The sequence below is a fragment of the Phalacrocorax aristotelis genome, chromosome 8 (assembly GCF_949628215.1).
Source record: "Phalacrocorax aristotelis chromosome 8, bGulAri2.1, whole genome shotgun sequence".
Lineage (NCBI taxonomy): Eukaryota > Metazoa > Chordata > Aves > Suliformes > Phalacrocoracidae > Phalacrocorax > Phalacrocorax aristotelis.
The window spans coordinates 21,926,975-21,938,863 of record NC_134283.1 but is presented as its reverse complement, the minus strand read 5'-3'; the positions used below and the strand labels follow the sequence as shown (position 1 = coordinate 21,938,863).

Genomic DNA, 11,889 nt, shown 5'->3' with positions numbered 1-11,889 from the left:
CCGCCCCCCCCCCCCCCGCCCCCCCCAAAAGACATCATGGCACAGGGAAGGGGTGGATGCAAAGGGCTTTATTGAGGGGTTGGGGGTCCCACACCCACAGGGAGGGGACGGGGGGTGTTTGGGGGAACAGGGAGAGTGGCAGTACAGGGCAGCGCGGCCACCCCAGCCCTGACTGGGGGGTGGCTGTCCCCCTGCCAGCTGGATGCCGGTGCCAGGGGTCCCCTCAGAGCACCTTGCCGGGGTTCATGAGGTTGTGGGGGTCCAGCGCGGCCTTGATGCAGCGCAGGGTGTCCAGCCCCTCCTGGCCCAGCTCCTCCAGCAGCAGCGCCCGCTTGCCCAGCCCCACGCCGTGCTCCCCAGTGCAGGTGCCCCCTGCCGCCAGTGCCCGCCTGTGGGAAGGGAGGTCAGGGGGTGGCACGGGGCCATCTGTGCCCCTGTCCCCGTCCCCCCGGGGGGTCCCTGTCCCTACCTGCCCAGACGCTGGGCAAAGGCGTGGACGCGCTGTGCCTCGGCTGGGTCCTGGGGGTCAAAGACGAGGAGGCAGTGGAAGTTGCCGTCACCCACGTGTCCCACCATGGGGCCTGCGGGGCTGTGGATCAGGCAGGGCACGGGGGGAGGACAGGGGTCCCCCCAGCTGACCCCTCCCGCCCTGGGGGGCCGTGGCCGTGCTGACCAGTGAGGCCGGAGCCCTGCAGGTCCCGCTGGGTCTCCACCACGACGTCGGTCAGGCGGGAGATGGGCACGCAGATGTCCGTGGAGTAGCCCTGGGCAGGGCAGAGCCATGGCACCTGCAGCTCCATGGTGCGCTGCCGCCATCATCCCGTTCCCCAAGCCCGTCCCTCACCTGGCAGCCAGGCCGCAGGGCCAGGGCAGCGTACCAGGCTCTGTGGCGCATGGCCCAGAGCCGCCCACGCTCCTCCGGCTCTTCCGCCCAAGCCAGGCCGGAGCCACCGTTCAGCCGCGCGATCTCCTCTGCCGGCACCGGGAGCCCTTGGATGGGGCCAGGAGGGGACCCACAGCAGCCCCAGGCACCCAGCCCTTGCCCCGGGACCCCCAGTCTCCATCCTGGGCACCCATCCCTACTCCCCCAGTCCCTGGTCCTGGCACCCATTGCCATCCTTGAGACCCTGGACCCTCAGTCCTCCAGTCCCCTGCTCTGGGCACCTGTTCCTTGCCCTGGTGATGCCAAGGTTCCCTAGTCAGTGGCCCTGGGCACCCGTCCCTCATCCCAGGACACCCCTGTTCCCCCAGTCCCTGGGCACCCATCACACACCCCAGAGCCACACCATGGCCCCCAGCACCAGCCTCACCCTGGGACATCGCTGGTCCCCCATGGCCATAGGCACCTGTTCCTTGCCCTGGCGACACCCTGGTACCCCAGTCCCCAGCTCTGGGCACCCACCCCTCACCCTGGTGACTCTCCAGGTCCCCCAGATCCCATTCTCGGGCACCTGTCCTTCACCCCAGGGCACCTCTGAGTCCCCCATCCCTCACCCCTGGGTGCCCACCATGGCCCACAGCCCCAGGCCCACTCTCCCCAACCCCAGGCACCACGTCCCCGTGCTGACGCCGTCCCTACCCGCCTGCCGCTGCTGCTCAGCCAGGCTGTGCCGGGAGCCGTGGAGCTCCAGGAGGAGCGTAGCTGCTGCTGGCAACTCCAGCCCGCTGAAGCGGCTGCAGGCGCCCACCATCACCTCGTCCAGGAACTCTGGGTGGGAGGAGGCGGCACTGAGCCCCGCCAGCCACCGGCCCGCTGGCCCCACTGCCGGCCCCTGGCACCCACCGATGCGGGCCATGGGCACAGCGGCCTGCAGCACTTGGACGGTGCAGGCCACAGCTGCCCGCACACTGGGGAAGGTGGCAATGGTGGTGGCGACGGCCTCGGGCAGGGGATGCAGGCGCAGTGTGGCCTGTGTCAGGAAGCCCAGGGTGCCCTCGGAGCCCACGAAGAGTGAGGTCAGGTCGTAGCCGGCCGCCCGCTTCCTGCGCAGGGCCGGTGAGCGGGTGCCCGCAAGGCCCCTGCCCGTCCCGGCCCCCCGGTGCCCACCTGGCCTGGCGCCCGGGGCCGGCAGTGTGGAGCAGGCGCCCATCCGGCAGCACCACACGCAGGTTGAGCACGTTGGGCCGCATGGTGCCGTAGCGCACCGCATTGGTGCCCGAGGCGCCCGTGGCTGCCATGCCGCACAGTGAGGCGTCCGCCCCGGGGTCTGCAGGCAGGGGAAGGGGACGGGGCCATGGGATGTCACCAGGGGACGCTACGCCATGTCTGTCCAGCACCCCAGGAACCCAGCCCCGCAGCAGCCCCTGCCCACCCTTGGGACCATGGGGACCCCAGAACCCCTGGTGCTGTGGGGCCCCAGTACCGCTGGGACCACGGTACCCACTCCCTCAGGGACACCCCGGGGACGACAGCACCTCAGTGGGGACCCCCAGCACCCTTGGGACCACAGCACACCCATGGGCACCGCCAGCACCTCTGGGACAACAGCAACCCCAGTCCTATGAGGACCCCAGCATCTTTGGGACCAGAGCAAGCCCAGCCCCATGGGCACCCTGCCACAACCCTGGGACCACGGCACACCCAAGGGAATCCACCAGTACCTCTGGTCCCATGGCACCCCAAGGGGAGCCTCCAGCACCCCTGGGACCCCAGCACCCTAGCCCCATGGGCTCCCCAGAAGCCCCTGGGACCATGGCAAAGCCATGGACATCCCCACTTGGCCTGGGACTGTGAAGGGGACCTAGCACTACTGGGGCCACGGCACCCCCAGCCCCATCAGCAACCCCGCTACACCCCTGGGACCATGGCACCCTTGGCCCCATGGTCTCTCCCAGCACCCCAGTGCTCCCAGCACCCCCAGCCCCACAGGTGTCCCCGGCACCACCAGTTCTGCCACCTCCAGCCCCAGGGCCCCCCCAGATGTTGCGCCGGCGCCCACGGTACCGACAGGGAACCAGAGCCCCGTGCCACGCAGGTGGCTGTTGAGGGCCTTGTGGGTGACGCCGGGCTCCACCACCACAGAGAAGTCCTCGAGGCTCAGCTCCGTGATGGCATCCATGCGGCTCAGGTCGAAGCAGACACCACCCTGGCACGGGGGCACCAGTGGGCCTGGGCATGGCCCTGGGCGGGGGCTGAGCAGGGGGTGCCGGGGGGGGTCTGTACCTGCACGGCATTGACGCCGCCCTCGAGGCCAGTGCCGGTGCCAAAGGGCACCATGGGCACGCGGCAGCGGTAGCAGAGCGCCGCCAGTTCCTGCACCTGCTCCACCGCCTGGGGCCACACCACGGCGTCCGGGGGGGCACAGCTGTGGGACAAAGCGGCACCACTGCCCTACGGACCTCCCCCTCCCCGAGACCCTTCCCCTCCCTGAGAACCTTCCCCTCACCGAGAACCTTCCCCTCCCCACATCCTTTCCTCCAGGTACCTACGTGTGCATAGACTCGTCGTGGCCGTGCTGCTCGCGCACCGTCATGGCCGTGGAGACATTGGGGCCCCCGACCACGGCCTTCAGGGCCTCCACGAAGTCAGGGGGCAGGGGGTGCTGCGGGGGGAGGGGAGTGGGCAAGGGCCCCATCAGGGCAGGGGCAGGAGGGTCCAGTCTGGGGGCCACGGGCCTGGGACCCTCACCCACAGCCGAGGGCACGGGGCCACACCAGGAGCCCTGACCCTCAGTGCCCCCCGTGCAGCCCCCCACCTCCAGCCCCACCTTGGAGCAGCAGTGCCGTCGCCCCAGGGTCCTCCCCAGCCCCAGCACCCGCCCCAGACGCAGAGCCATGGTGGGGACGGCCAGGGCCGGGAGCAGGACACTGCCCTCCCCGCCTCCTGGCCCTTCCCCTCCCCTGTCCCCTCCCCTCCCGCCAGCAGCACTGCCACGCTAAGGTGGCTCAGGCTGGGACAAGTGTCCCTTCCCAGCCGGGGGGCCCTGTGCTTCCAGCACCCATGCTGGGGGGTCCCCACACCTGCCCAGGTGTCCCCACACCTGACCGCGGCCCCACGTGTCCACCCAGGGATCCCCACACCCACCCAGCTGTCCCCACGCCAGGCCACATCCCCCTGGGGCTGGCCAGGTGTCCCGCTCCCCACACAGCTGTTCTGCTCCTACACCTGGCCTCGTGTCCCCACGCTGGGTGTACAGCCGGCTGTCCCCGAGCCTGCTCAGGTGTCCCTGCACCTGGACACGCGCCCCTTTCTTGCTCAAGTGTCACCAGGGGAGGCCACATGTCCCCAGGCCTCCTGCCCTCCTTGGGCAGGGGTCCCCAAGCCCAGCCAGGTGTCCCCTGCCTGGTCTGGTTCCCTGCGCTCGGCCACGTGTCCCCGCACCTGGTCACGTGTACCGGACCCTACAGGAGGCCATGTGTCCCCGTGCCGCCAGCCTTCCTGCCAGGTGTCCCCATACCCAGAGAAGCATCCCCATGACCTCTGCATGCCCAGCCACATGCCCCCCAGCCAGCCGGTGGCCCCGCGCCCCCCTCCCGCCCATCCCGGTGCCGCAGCGAGGAGGCAACACGGTGGGGTTGGGCAGCGCTTTATTGCCGGCCTCAGTTGGCCGCCAGGATAGAGTTGATCCAGTTGCGGAGCATAGTGACACGGGCGTAGACGCCGGGCGTGCTGGGGTCGCAGGTGCTGCTGCCCCAGGAGACGATGCCCACCAGGGTCCAGGCGCCATCCTTCTGGCACACCAGCGGGCCCCCAGAGTCGCCCTGCAGGCAGCGGGTGAGGGCAGAGGCTGGGGGATGGGGGTGGCTGGGGGGGTGGGGTGGGGGGGCCGGGGGCACCTACCATGCAGGAGGAGGCGCCATCAGCGCCAGCGCACACCATCACGTCAGCGATGCGGTACCCCCAGTACTGCTTACACTGCGTGTTGGTGAGCAGGGGCAGGGCCACCTGCTGCAGCACCGCCGGTGTCTCTGGGGCTGCGGGCAAGGGGGACAGCATCAGCGCCATGGACGGGACAGGGACAAGAACGGGAGCGGGGACAGGGCTTGGGATGGGGACGGGGATGGGGATGTGGACAGGAGTGAGGAGGAGGACGATGACGGGGACTGGGCATGGAGATGAGGACAGGAATGGGTCAGGGTTGGAGGCTGGGTATGTGGATGAGGAAGGGGACAGAGATGAGGATAAGGACAGGGATGGGGATGGGGCTTGGGGATGAGAATGGTGTCTGGGGATGAGGAAGGGGACAGGGATGAGGATGGGGCTGAGCACAAGGATGAGGATGAGCACGGGGATGAGGACGGGGATAGCGATGGGGTTTGGGGATGGGGACAGGAAGATGCAGTACCGTTGGGGTCAGTGAGTCCCCAGCCGGTGGTGACACAGGTCATGCCCCCTGGGAAGTCATCGGTGGGCTGGGGCAGGCAGACAGGGGACACGCGGGCCGACAGCCGCGCTGGGGTGGCCAGTTTGAGCAGGGTGATGTCGTCGCGGATGGTCAGCATGTTGAACCTGGGGTTCTTGAAGACCTGGAGCGGGTGGCACTGCGTGCCAGGCACTGGGGACTCCACAGGGACCAACAGGGACCATGGGGACTGACGGGGACCGCGGGGATTGACGGGGACCCAGGGGACTGATGGGGATCCTGGGGAATGGCCCTGTGTGTGCCAGGCTGACAGGGTCCCTGGGGTGCAGATCCCAGCCCCTGCGACACAGGGGAGCAGGGAGGCAGCGGAGACCCCTGGGGACCACAGGAAGCAGACTCCAAGTCCTGGGTTGATGGGGACCCAGGGACCAAGCCCCAACCCCTGCCAGGGCAGCCCCCAGCCTGGGGGCACTGGGGAGCAGGGGCACCCCAGGTCACATCACCCACAGGGACTGATGGGGACCCTGGGTGCCTCGCCCTCCCCATCCCTTAGGGGTCCTGGGGATGGGGTCCCAGCTCCCAGGATGAGGGCGAGCAGGGACACCCCGGGGGACCCAAGCCCAGGGATGCGGGGCACCATGGACACCCCAGGGGACCTGACTCTCAGGATAAGGGGACCAGGGACCCCCTGGGGACCCAAACTCCAGGACAAGGAGGGGACCCGGACCCACAGGGCTCCCCATGGTGGCTGTGGGACCCTGCAGGCACATGGCCCCCGTGCCGGCCGTACCTTCTCGATGCCCAGCCTCTGCTCATCAGGGGAGGGCGAGTCCTGGTCGTATGCGCCCACCACTACGATGTCGGTGGTCCTGGGCATGAGCAGGTGCTGAGCACCGGGCACCGGCATGGGGATAGGGGGTTCCTTGGGGACCCCGTGCCTGTGCCCGGCCCCAGGTCAGCTGGCGGTAGAGCCAGTGCCTACCTGACGCCGCAGTGGGCAGCGGTGACCACCCAGTTCTCGCTGATCAGCGACCCGCCACAGAAGTGGAAGCCGTTGTGGCGCTGGCAGGGAGAGCTGCTGTCAGCACCTGGCACCACCGGCACCACTGCCGGGGTGCTCTGTGCCTGGTCCCTGCCCCAGCACCCTCCCTGGCACCCAGCACAGCACCCAGCCCTGCTGCAGGCACTCACCTGGAGGGAGACCTGCCATGGCCAGGATCCCGGCACCGCCGGCTCTCCGTTGACGATGCGGTTGTAGCCGTTGATAACGGGTGTGATGGCGGGCACGCCACAGCCTGCGGGGCACAGGCACCCATGGGACAGGGGCTCTGGCTGCTCAGGCCCCGCGCCCCCTCCCCATCGCCACCCCCTTGAGCCCATTGCCCGCCCCACCAAGCCCCGCAGCCCCACGCACTCTCCAGGGAGAGAGTGGCACGGGCAGAGCCCGCCAGCGCCAGGCAGCTCAGCAGCCACAGCAGAGCCATCACCACTCGTGGGGACACCCCCTGCCTGGGGCTCAGCACCTCTTATACCTGTCGCTGGGCACAACCCTGCTGTTGGCCTTGCCTCCACGGCCTCGGGAGATAGCGTGGCACCCTGGCACAGCACCAGGACTGGGCTTGGGAGTGCAACACCTGGAGCTGGTGGCCTTGGCTGGGGTTGTGGATAGCAGCCGTAGCGTTTAAGTGCTGGCTTCAACTTGCTCCTTGGCCTGGTGCATGGACAGGCTGTCACTGGCCGTTGGGTGATTGGAGTTGGAAAGGACCTTGGAGCTAATCTGATCGAACCCCAGCAGGGTCATCCAGGGACCATTTCCAGGTGGTTTCTCTATGGATGGAGATTCCACGGTTGCCCCGGGAAACTTGTGCCAGTGCTTGGTCATCCCACATTGAAAAACGTGTCTCCTGACAGTGAGAGGAACCCTCTTGCCTGTCAGGTCATCCCATCCCCTCTGCTCCTGGCACTGGGCACCAGTGGAAAGAGCCTAGCTCTACTCCCATGAGAGATGCTTCTGTCCCTTCCACATATCCCTGGGAAGTCAGTTGTGTCACGGTCTGTCTTGTACTGGGGAGACCAGCAATGAAACCAGCACTCCAGGGGCAGCCTCTCCCTCCTCAGTGCTGAGCAGGGTCCCTCCTTTGACCTGCCAGCAATGCTCTGACTTCTGTACCACAGCTGCCCAGAGGGGCCATGGCACGGACAACCTGCTGCCCACCAGCACCCAGGGTTTGGTGTGCAGGGCTCTTCCCAGCAGTCCTCAAACTGGAGCATGAATTCCCTACTTGTACTCAGGGCCAGGCCCTCAGGGCACCCAGGGGTTTGGTGATGGCTGTAGTGCCAGGGCTGGTACTGTGCCAGCAGAGCTGTGCCAGGGTGCCACGCTATCTCCCGAGGCCGTGGAGGCAAGGCCAACAGCAGGGTTGTGCCCAGCGACAGGTATAAGAGGTGCTGAGCCCCAGGCAGGGGGTGTCCCCACGAGTGGTGATGGCTCTGCTGTGGCTGCTGAGCTGCCTGGCGCTGGCGGGCTCTGCCCGTGCCACTCTCTCCCTGGAGAGTGCGTGGGGCTGCGGGGCTTGGTGGGGCGGGCAATGGGCTCAAGGGGGTGGCGATGGGGAGGGGGCGCGGGGCCTGAGCAGCCAGAGCCCCTGTCCCATGGGTGCCTGTGCCCCGCAGGCTGTGGCGTGCCCGCCATCACACCCGTTATCAACGGCTACAACCGCATCGTCAACGGAGAGCCGGCGGTGCCGGGATCCTGGCCATGGCAGGTCTCCCTCCAGGTGAGTGCCTGCAGCAGGGCTGGGTGCTGTGCTGGGTGCCAGGGAGGGTGCTGGGGCAGGGACCAGGCACAGAGCACCCCGGCAGTGGTGCCGGTGGTGCCAGGTGCTGACAGCAGCTCTCCCTGCCAGCGCCACAACGGCTTCCACTTCTGTGGCGGGTCGCTGATCAGCGAGAACTGGGTGGTCACCGCTGCCCACTGCGGCGTCAGGTAGGCACTGGCTCTACCGCCAGCTGACCTGGGGCCGGGCACAGGCACGGGGTCCCCAAGGAACCCCCTATCCCCATGCCGGTGCCCGGTGCTCAGCACCTGCTCATGCCCAGGACCACCGACATCGTAGTGGTGGGCGCATACGACCAGGACTCGCCCTCCCCTGATGAGCAGAGGCTGGGCATCGAGAAGGTACGGCCGGCACGGGGGCCATGTGCCTGCAGGGTCCCACAGCCACCATGGGGAGCCCTGTGGGTCCGGGTCCCCTCCTTGTCCTGGAGTTTGGGTCCCCAGGGGGTCCCTGGTCCCCTTATCCTGAGAGTCAGGTCCCCTGGGGTGTCCATGGTGCCCCGCATCCCTGGGCTTGGGTCCCCCGGGGTGTCCCTGCTCGCCCTCATCCTGGGAGCTGGGACCCCATCCCCAGGACCCCTAAGGGATGGGGAGGGCGAGGCACCCAGGGTCCCCATCAGTCCCTGTGGGTGATGTGACCTGGGGTGCCCCTGCTCCCCAGTGCCCCCAGGCTGGGGGCTGCCCTGGCAGGGGTTGGGGCTTGGTCCCTGGGTCCCCATCAACCCAGGACTTGGAGTCTGCTTCCTGTGGTCCCCAGGGGTCTCCGCTGCCTCCCTGCTCCCCTGTGTCGCAGGGGCTGGGATCTGCACCCCAGGGACCCTGTCAGCCTGGCACACACAGGGCCATTCCCCAGGATCCCCATCAGTCCCCTGGGTCCCCGTCAATCCCCGCGGTCCCCGTCAGTCCCCATGGTCCCTGTTGGTCCCTGTGGAGTCCCCAGTGCCTGGCACGCAGTGCCACCCGCTCCAGGTCTTCAAGAACCCCAGGTTCAACATGCTGACCATCCGCGACGACATCACCCTGCTCAAACTGGCCACCCCAGCGCGGCTGTCGGCCCGCGTGTCCCCTGTCTGCCTGCCCCAGCCCACCGATGACTTCCCAGGGGGCATGACCTGTGTCACCACCGGCTGGGGACTCACTGACCCCAACGGTACTGCATCTTCCTGTCCCCATCCCCAAACCCCATCGCTATCCCCGTCCTCATCCCCGTGCTCATCCTCATCCTTGTGCTCAGCCCCATCCTCATCCCTGTCCCCTTCCTCATCCCCAGACACCATTCTCATCCCCAAGCCCCATCCCCATCCCTGTCCTTATCCTCATCTCTGTCCCCTTCCTCATCCACATACCCAGCCTCCAACCCTGACCCATTCCTGTCCTCATCTCCATGCCCAGTCCCCGTCATCGTCCTCCTCCTCACTCCTGTCCACATCCCCATCCCCGTCCCCATCCCAAGCCCTGTCCCCGCTCCCGTTCTTGTCCCTGTCCCGTCCATGGCGCTGATGCTGTCCCCCTTGCCCGCAGCCCCAGAGACACCGGCGGTGCTGCAGCAGGTGGCCCTGCCCCTGCTCACCAACACGCAGTGTAAGCAGTACTGGGGGTACCGCATCGCTGACGTGATGGTGTGCGCTGGCGCTGATGGCGCCTCCTCCTGCATGGTAGGTGCCCCCGGCCCCCCCACCCCACCCCCCCAGCCACCCCCATCCCCCAGCCTCTGCCCTCACCCGCTGCCTGCAGGGCGACTCTGGGGGCCCGCTGGTGTGCCAGAAGGATGGCGCCTGGACCCTGGTGGGCATCGTCTCCTGGGGCAGCAGCACCTGCGACCCCAGCACGCCCGGCGTCTACGCCCGTGTCACTATGCTCCGCAACTGGATCAACTCTATCCTGGCGGCCAACTGAGGCCGGCAATAAAGCGCTGCCCAACCCCACCGTGTTGCCTCCTCGCTGCGGCACCGGGATGGGCGGGAGGGGGGCGCGGGGCCACCGGCTGGCTGGGGGGCATGTGGCTGGGCATGCAGAGGTCATGGGGATGCTTCTCTGGGTATGGGGACACCTGGCAGGAAGGCTGGCGGCACGGGGACACATGGCCTCCTGTAGGGTCCGGTACACGTGACCAGGTGCGGGGACACGTGGCCGAGCGCAGGGAACCAGACCAGGCAGGGGACACCTGGCTGGGCTTGGGGACCCCTGCCCAAGGAGGGCAGGAGGCCTGGGGACATGTGGCCTCCCCTGGTGACACTTGAGCAAGAAAGGGGCGCGTGTCCAGGTGCAGGGACACCTGAGCAGGCTCGGGGACAGCCGGCTGTACACCCAGCGTGGGGACACGAGGCCAGGTGTAGGAGCAGAACAGCTGTGTGGGGAGCGGGACACCTGGCCAGCCCCAGGGGGATGTGGCCTGGCGTGGGGACAGCTGGGTGGGTGTGGGGATCCCTGGGTGGACACGTGGGGCCGCGGTCAGGTGTGGGGACACCTGGGCAGGTGTGGGGACCCCCCAGCATGGGTGCTGGAAGCACAGGGCCCCCCGGCTGGGAAGGGACACTTGTCCCAGCCTGAGCCACCTTAGCGTGGCAGTGCTGCTGGCGGGAGGGGAGGGGACAGGGGAGGGGAAGGGCCAGGAGGCGGGGAGGGCAGTGTCCTGCTCCCGGCCCTGGCCGTCCCCACCATGGCTCTGCGTCTGGGGCGGGTGCTGGGGCTGGGGAGGACCCTGGGGCGACGGCACTGCTGCTCCAAGGTGGGGCTGGAGGTGGGGGGCTGCACGGGGGGCACTGAGGGTCAGGGCTCCTGGTGTGGCCCCGTGCCCTCGGCTGTGGGTGAGGGTCCCAGGCCCGTGGCCCCCAGACTGGACCCTCCTGCCCCTGCCCTGATGGGGCCCTTGCCCACTCCCCTCCCCCCGCAGCACCCCCTGCCCCCTGACTTCGTGGAGGCCCTGAAGGCCGTGGTCGGGGGCCCCAATGTCTCCACGGCCATGACGGTGCGCGAGCAGCACGGCCACGACGAGTCTATGCACACGTAGGTACCTGGAGGAAAGGATGTGGGGAGGGGAAGGTTCTCGGTGAGGGGAAGGTTCTCAGGGAGGGGAAGGGTCTCGGGGAGGGGGAGGTCCGTAGGGCAGTGGTGCCGCTTTGTCCCACAGCTGTGCCCCCCCGGACGCCGTGGTGTGGCCCCAGGCGGTGGAGCAGGTGCAGGAACTGGCGGCGCTCTGCTACCGCTGCCGCGTGCCCATGGTGCCTTTGGCACCGGCACTGGCCTCGAGGGCGGCGTCAATGCCGGTGCAGGTACAGACCCCCCCCGGCACCCCCTGCTCAGCCCCCGCCCAGGGCCATGCCCAGGCCCACTGGTGCCCCCGTGCCAGGGTGGTGTCTGCTTCGACCTGAGCCGCATGGATGCCATCACGGAGCTGAGCCTCGAGGACTTCTCTGTGGTGGTGGAGCCCGGCGTCACCCACAAGGCCCTCTAACAGCCACCTGCGTGGCACGGGGCTCTGGTTCCCTGTCGGTACCGTGGGCGCCGGCGCAACATCTGGGGGGGCCCTGGGGCTGGAGGTGGCAGAACTGGTGGTGCCGGGGACACCTGTGGGGCTGGGGGTGCTGGGAGCACTGGGGTGCTGGGAGAGACCATGGGGCCAAGGGTGCCATGGTCCCAGGGGTGTAGCGGGGTTGCTGATGGGGCTGGGGGTGCCGTGGCCCCAGTAGTGCTAGGTCCCCTTCACAGTCCCAGGCCAAGTGGGGATGTCCATGGCTTTGCCATGGTCCC

The 11,889-nt window shown here is 68.5% G+C and overlaps 4 protein-coding genes across 7 annotated transcripts in view; 2 read left to right on the top strand and 2 right to left on the bottom strand.

Annotated features, from left to right (window-relative positions):
• Nucleotides 1-53: 53 nt before the first annotated feature.
• LOC142061132 (putative D-lactate dehydrogenase, mitochondrial) lies at nucleotides 54-3,822 on the bottom strand. Of its 4 annotated transcripts, none has more exons than XM_075101762.1 (11): nucleotides 3,708-3,822; nucleotides 3,430-3,542; nucleotides 3,164-3,305; nucleotides 2,945-3,086; nucleotides 2,048-2,207; nucleotides 1,784-1,983; nucleotides 1,580-1,708; nucleotides 845-972; nucleotides 674-764; nucleotides 470-581; nucleotides 54-389 (listed from the first exon to the last, which is right to left on the bottom strand). In XM_075101762.1, the coding sequence occupies exons 1-11, from the start codon at nucleotides 3,774-3,776 to the stop codon at nucleotides 224-226; spliced, it is 1,452 nt and encodes a 483-aa protein (XP_074957863.1). In that variant the 5' UTR covers nucleotides 3,777-3,822; the 3' UTR covers nucleotides 54-223. The 4 variants fall into 4 exon arrangements, with proteins under 4 accessions (XP_074957863.1, XP_074957862.1, XP_074957864.1 ...); XM_075101761.1 differs by having other exon boundaries at nucleotides 470-519; XM_075101763.1 differs by lacking the exon at nucleotides 845-972 and having other exon boundaries at nucleotides 470-519.
• A 717-nt stretch (nucleotides 3,823-4,539) lies between these two features.
• Nucleotides 4,540-6,787, bottom strand: LOC142061135 (chymotrypsinogen A-like). Its single transcript, XM_075101766.1, has 7 exons — nucleotides 6,718-6,787; nucleotides 6,495-6,598; nucleotides 6,286-6,365; nucleotides 6,094-6,172; nucleotides 5,286-5,466; nucleotides 4,781-4,914; nucleotides 4,540-4,701 (listed from the first exon to the last, which is right to left on the bottom strand). Exons 1-7 carry the CDS (start codon nucleotides 6,785-6,787, stop codon nucleotides 4,540-4,542), a joined length of 810 nt encoding a protein of 269 aa, XP_074957867.1.
• Nucleotides 6,788-7,787: 1,000 nt separating this feature from the next.
• On the top strand, nucleotides 7,788-10,035 carry LOC142061136 (chymotrypsinogen A-like). The gene is made up of 7 exons (XM_075101767.1): nucleotides 7,788-7,857; nucleotides 7,977-8,080; nucleotides 8,210-8,289; nucleotides 8,403-8,481; nucleotides 9,109-9,289; nucleotides 9,661-9,794; nucleotides 9,874-10,035. The coding sequence occupies exons 1-7, from the start codon at nucleotides 7,788-7,790 to the stop codon at nucleotides 10,033-10,035; spliced, it is 810 nt and encodes a 269-aa protein (XP_074957868.1).
• Nucleotides 10,036-10,752: 717 nt separating this feature from the next.
• LOC142061280 (putative D-lactate dehydrogenase, mitochondrial) overlaps nucleotides 10,753-11,889 on the top strand; it is a 2,361-nt gene continuing 1,224 nt past the window's right edge. The window contains exons 1-4 of the mRNA XM_075102121.1: nucleotides 10,753-10,867; nucleotides 11,033-11,145; nucleotides 11,270-11,411; nucleotides 11,489-11,584. Of these exons, the coding sequence (XP_074958222.1) occupies nucleotides 10,799-10,867; nucleotides 11,033-11,145; nucleotides 11,270-11,411; nucleotides 11,489-11,584 (420 nt within the window). The 5' untranslated portion in view covers nucleotides 10,753-10,798. The remainder of the gene's footprint in view (nucleotides 10,868-11,032; nucleotides 11,146-11,269; nucleotides 11,412-11,488; nucleotides 11,585-11,889) is intronic.

What these genes read in the sequence shown, in the direction of transcription:
- LOC142061132 (XM_075101761.1), bottom strand. Translation starts at nt 3,776, where the DNA reads ATGGCTCTGCGTCTGGGGCGGGTGCTGGGGCTGGGGAGGACCCTGGGG. An exon ending in GCGGCGTCAATGCCGTGCAG is followed by an intron (nt 3,087 to 3,163) that starts GTACAGACCCCC and finishes CCCCCGTGCCAG; the next exon opens with GGTGGTGTCTGCTTCGACCT. An exon ending in GCAGGGCTCCGGCCTCACTG is followed by an intron (nt 520 to 673) that starts GTCAGCACGGCC and finishes TTTGACCCCCAG; the next exon opens with GACCCAGCCGAGGCACAGCG.
- LOC142061136 (XM_075101767.1), top strand. Translation starts at nt 7,788, where the DNA reads ATGGCTCTGCTGTGGCTGCTGAGCTGCCTGGCGCTGGCGGGCTCTGCC. An exon ending in TGCCACTCTCTCCCTGGAGA is followed by an intron (nt 7,858 to 7,976) that starts GTGCGTGGGGCT and finishes TGTGCCCCGCAG; the next exon opens with GCTGTGGCGTGCCCGCCATC. An exon ending in GCTGCCCACTGCGGCGTCAG is followed by an intron (nt 8,290 to 8,402) that starts GTAGGCACTGGC and finishes GCTCATGCCCAG; the next exon opens with GACCACCGACATCGTAGTGG.
- LOC142061135 (XM_075101766.1), bottom strand. Translation starts at nt 6,787, where the DNA reads ATGGCTCTGCTGTGGCTGCTGAGCTGCCTGGCGCTGGCGGGCTCTGCC. An exon ending in GCTGCCCACTGCGGCGTCAG is followed by an intron (nt 6,173 to 6,285) that starts GTAGGCACTGGC and finishes GCTCATGCCCAG; the next exon opens with GACCACCGACATCGTAGTGG. An exon ending in AGAGGCTGGGCATCGAGAAG is followed by an intron (nt 5,467 to 6,093) that starts GTACGGCCGGCA and finishes CACCCGCTCCAG; the next exon opens with GTCTTCAAGAACCCCAGGTT.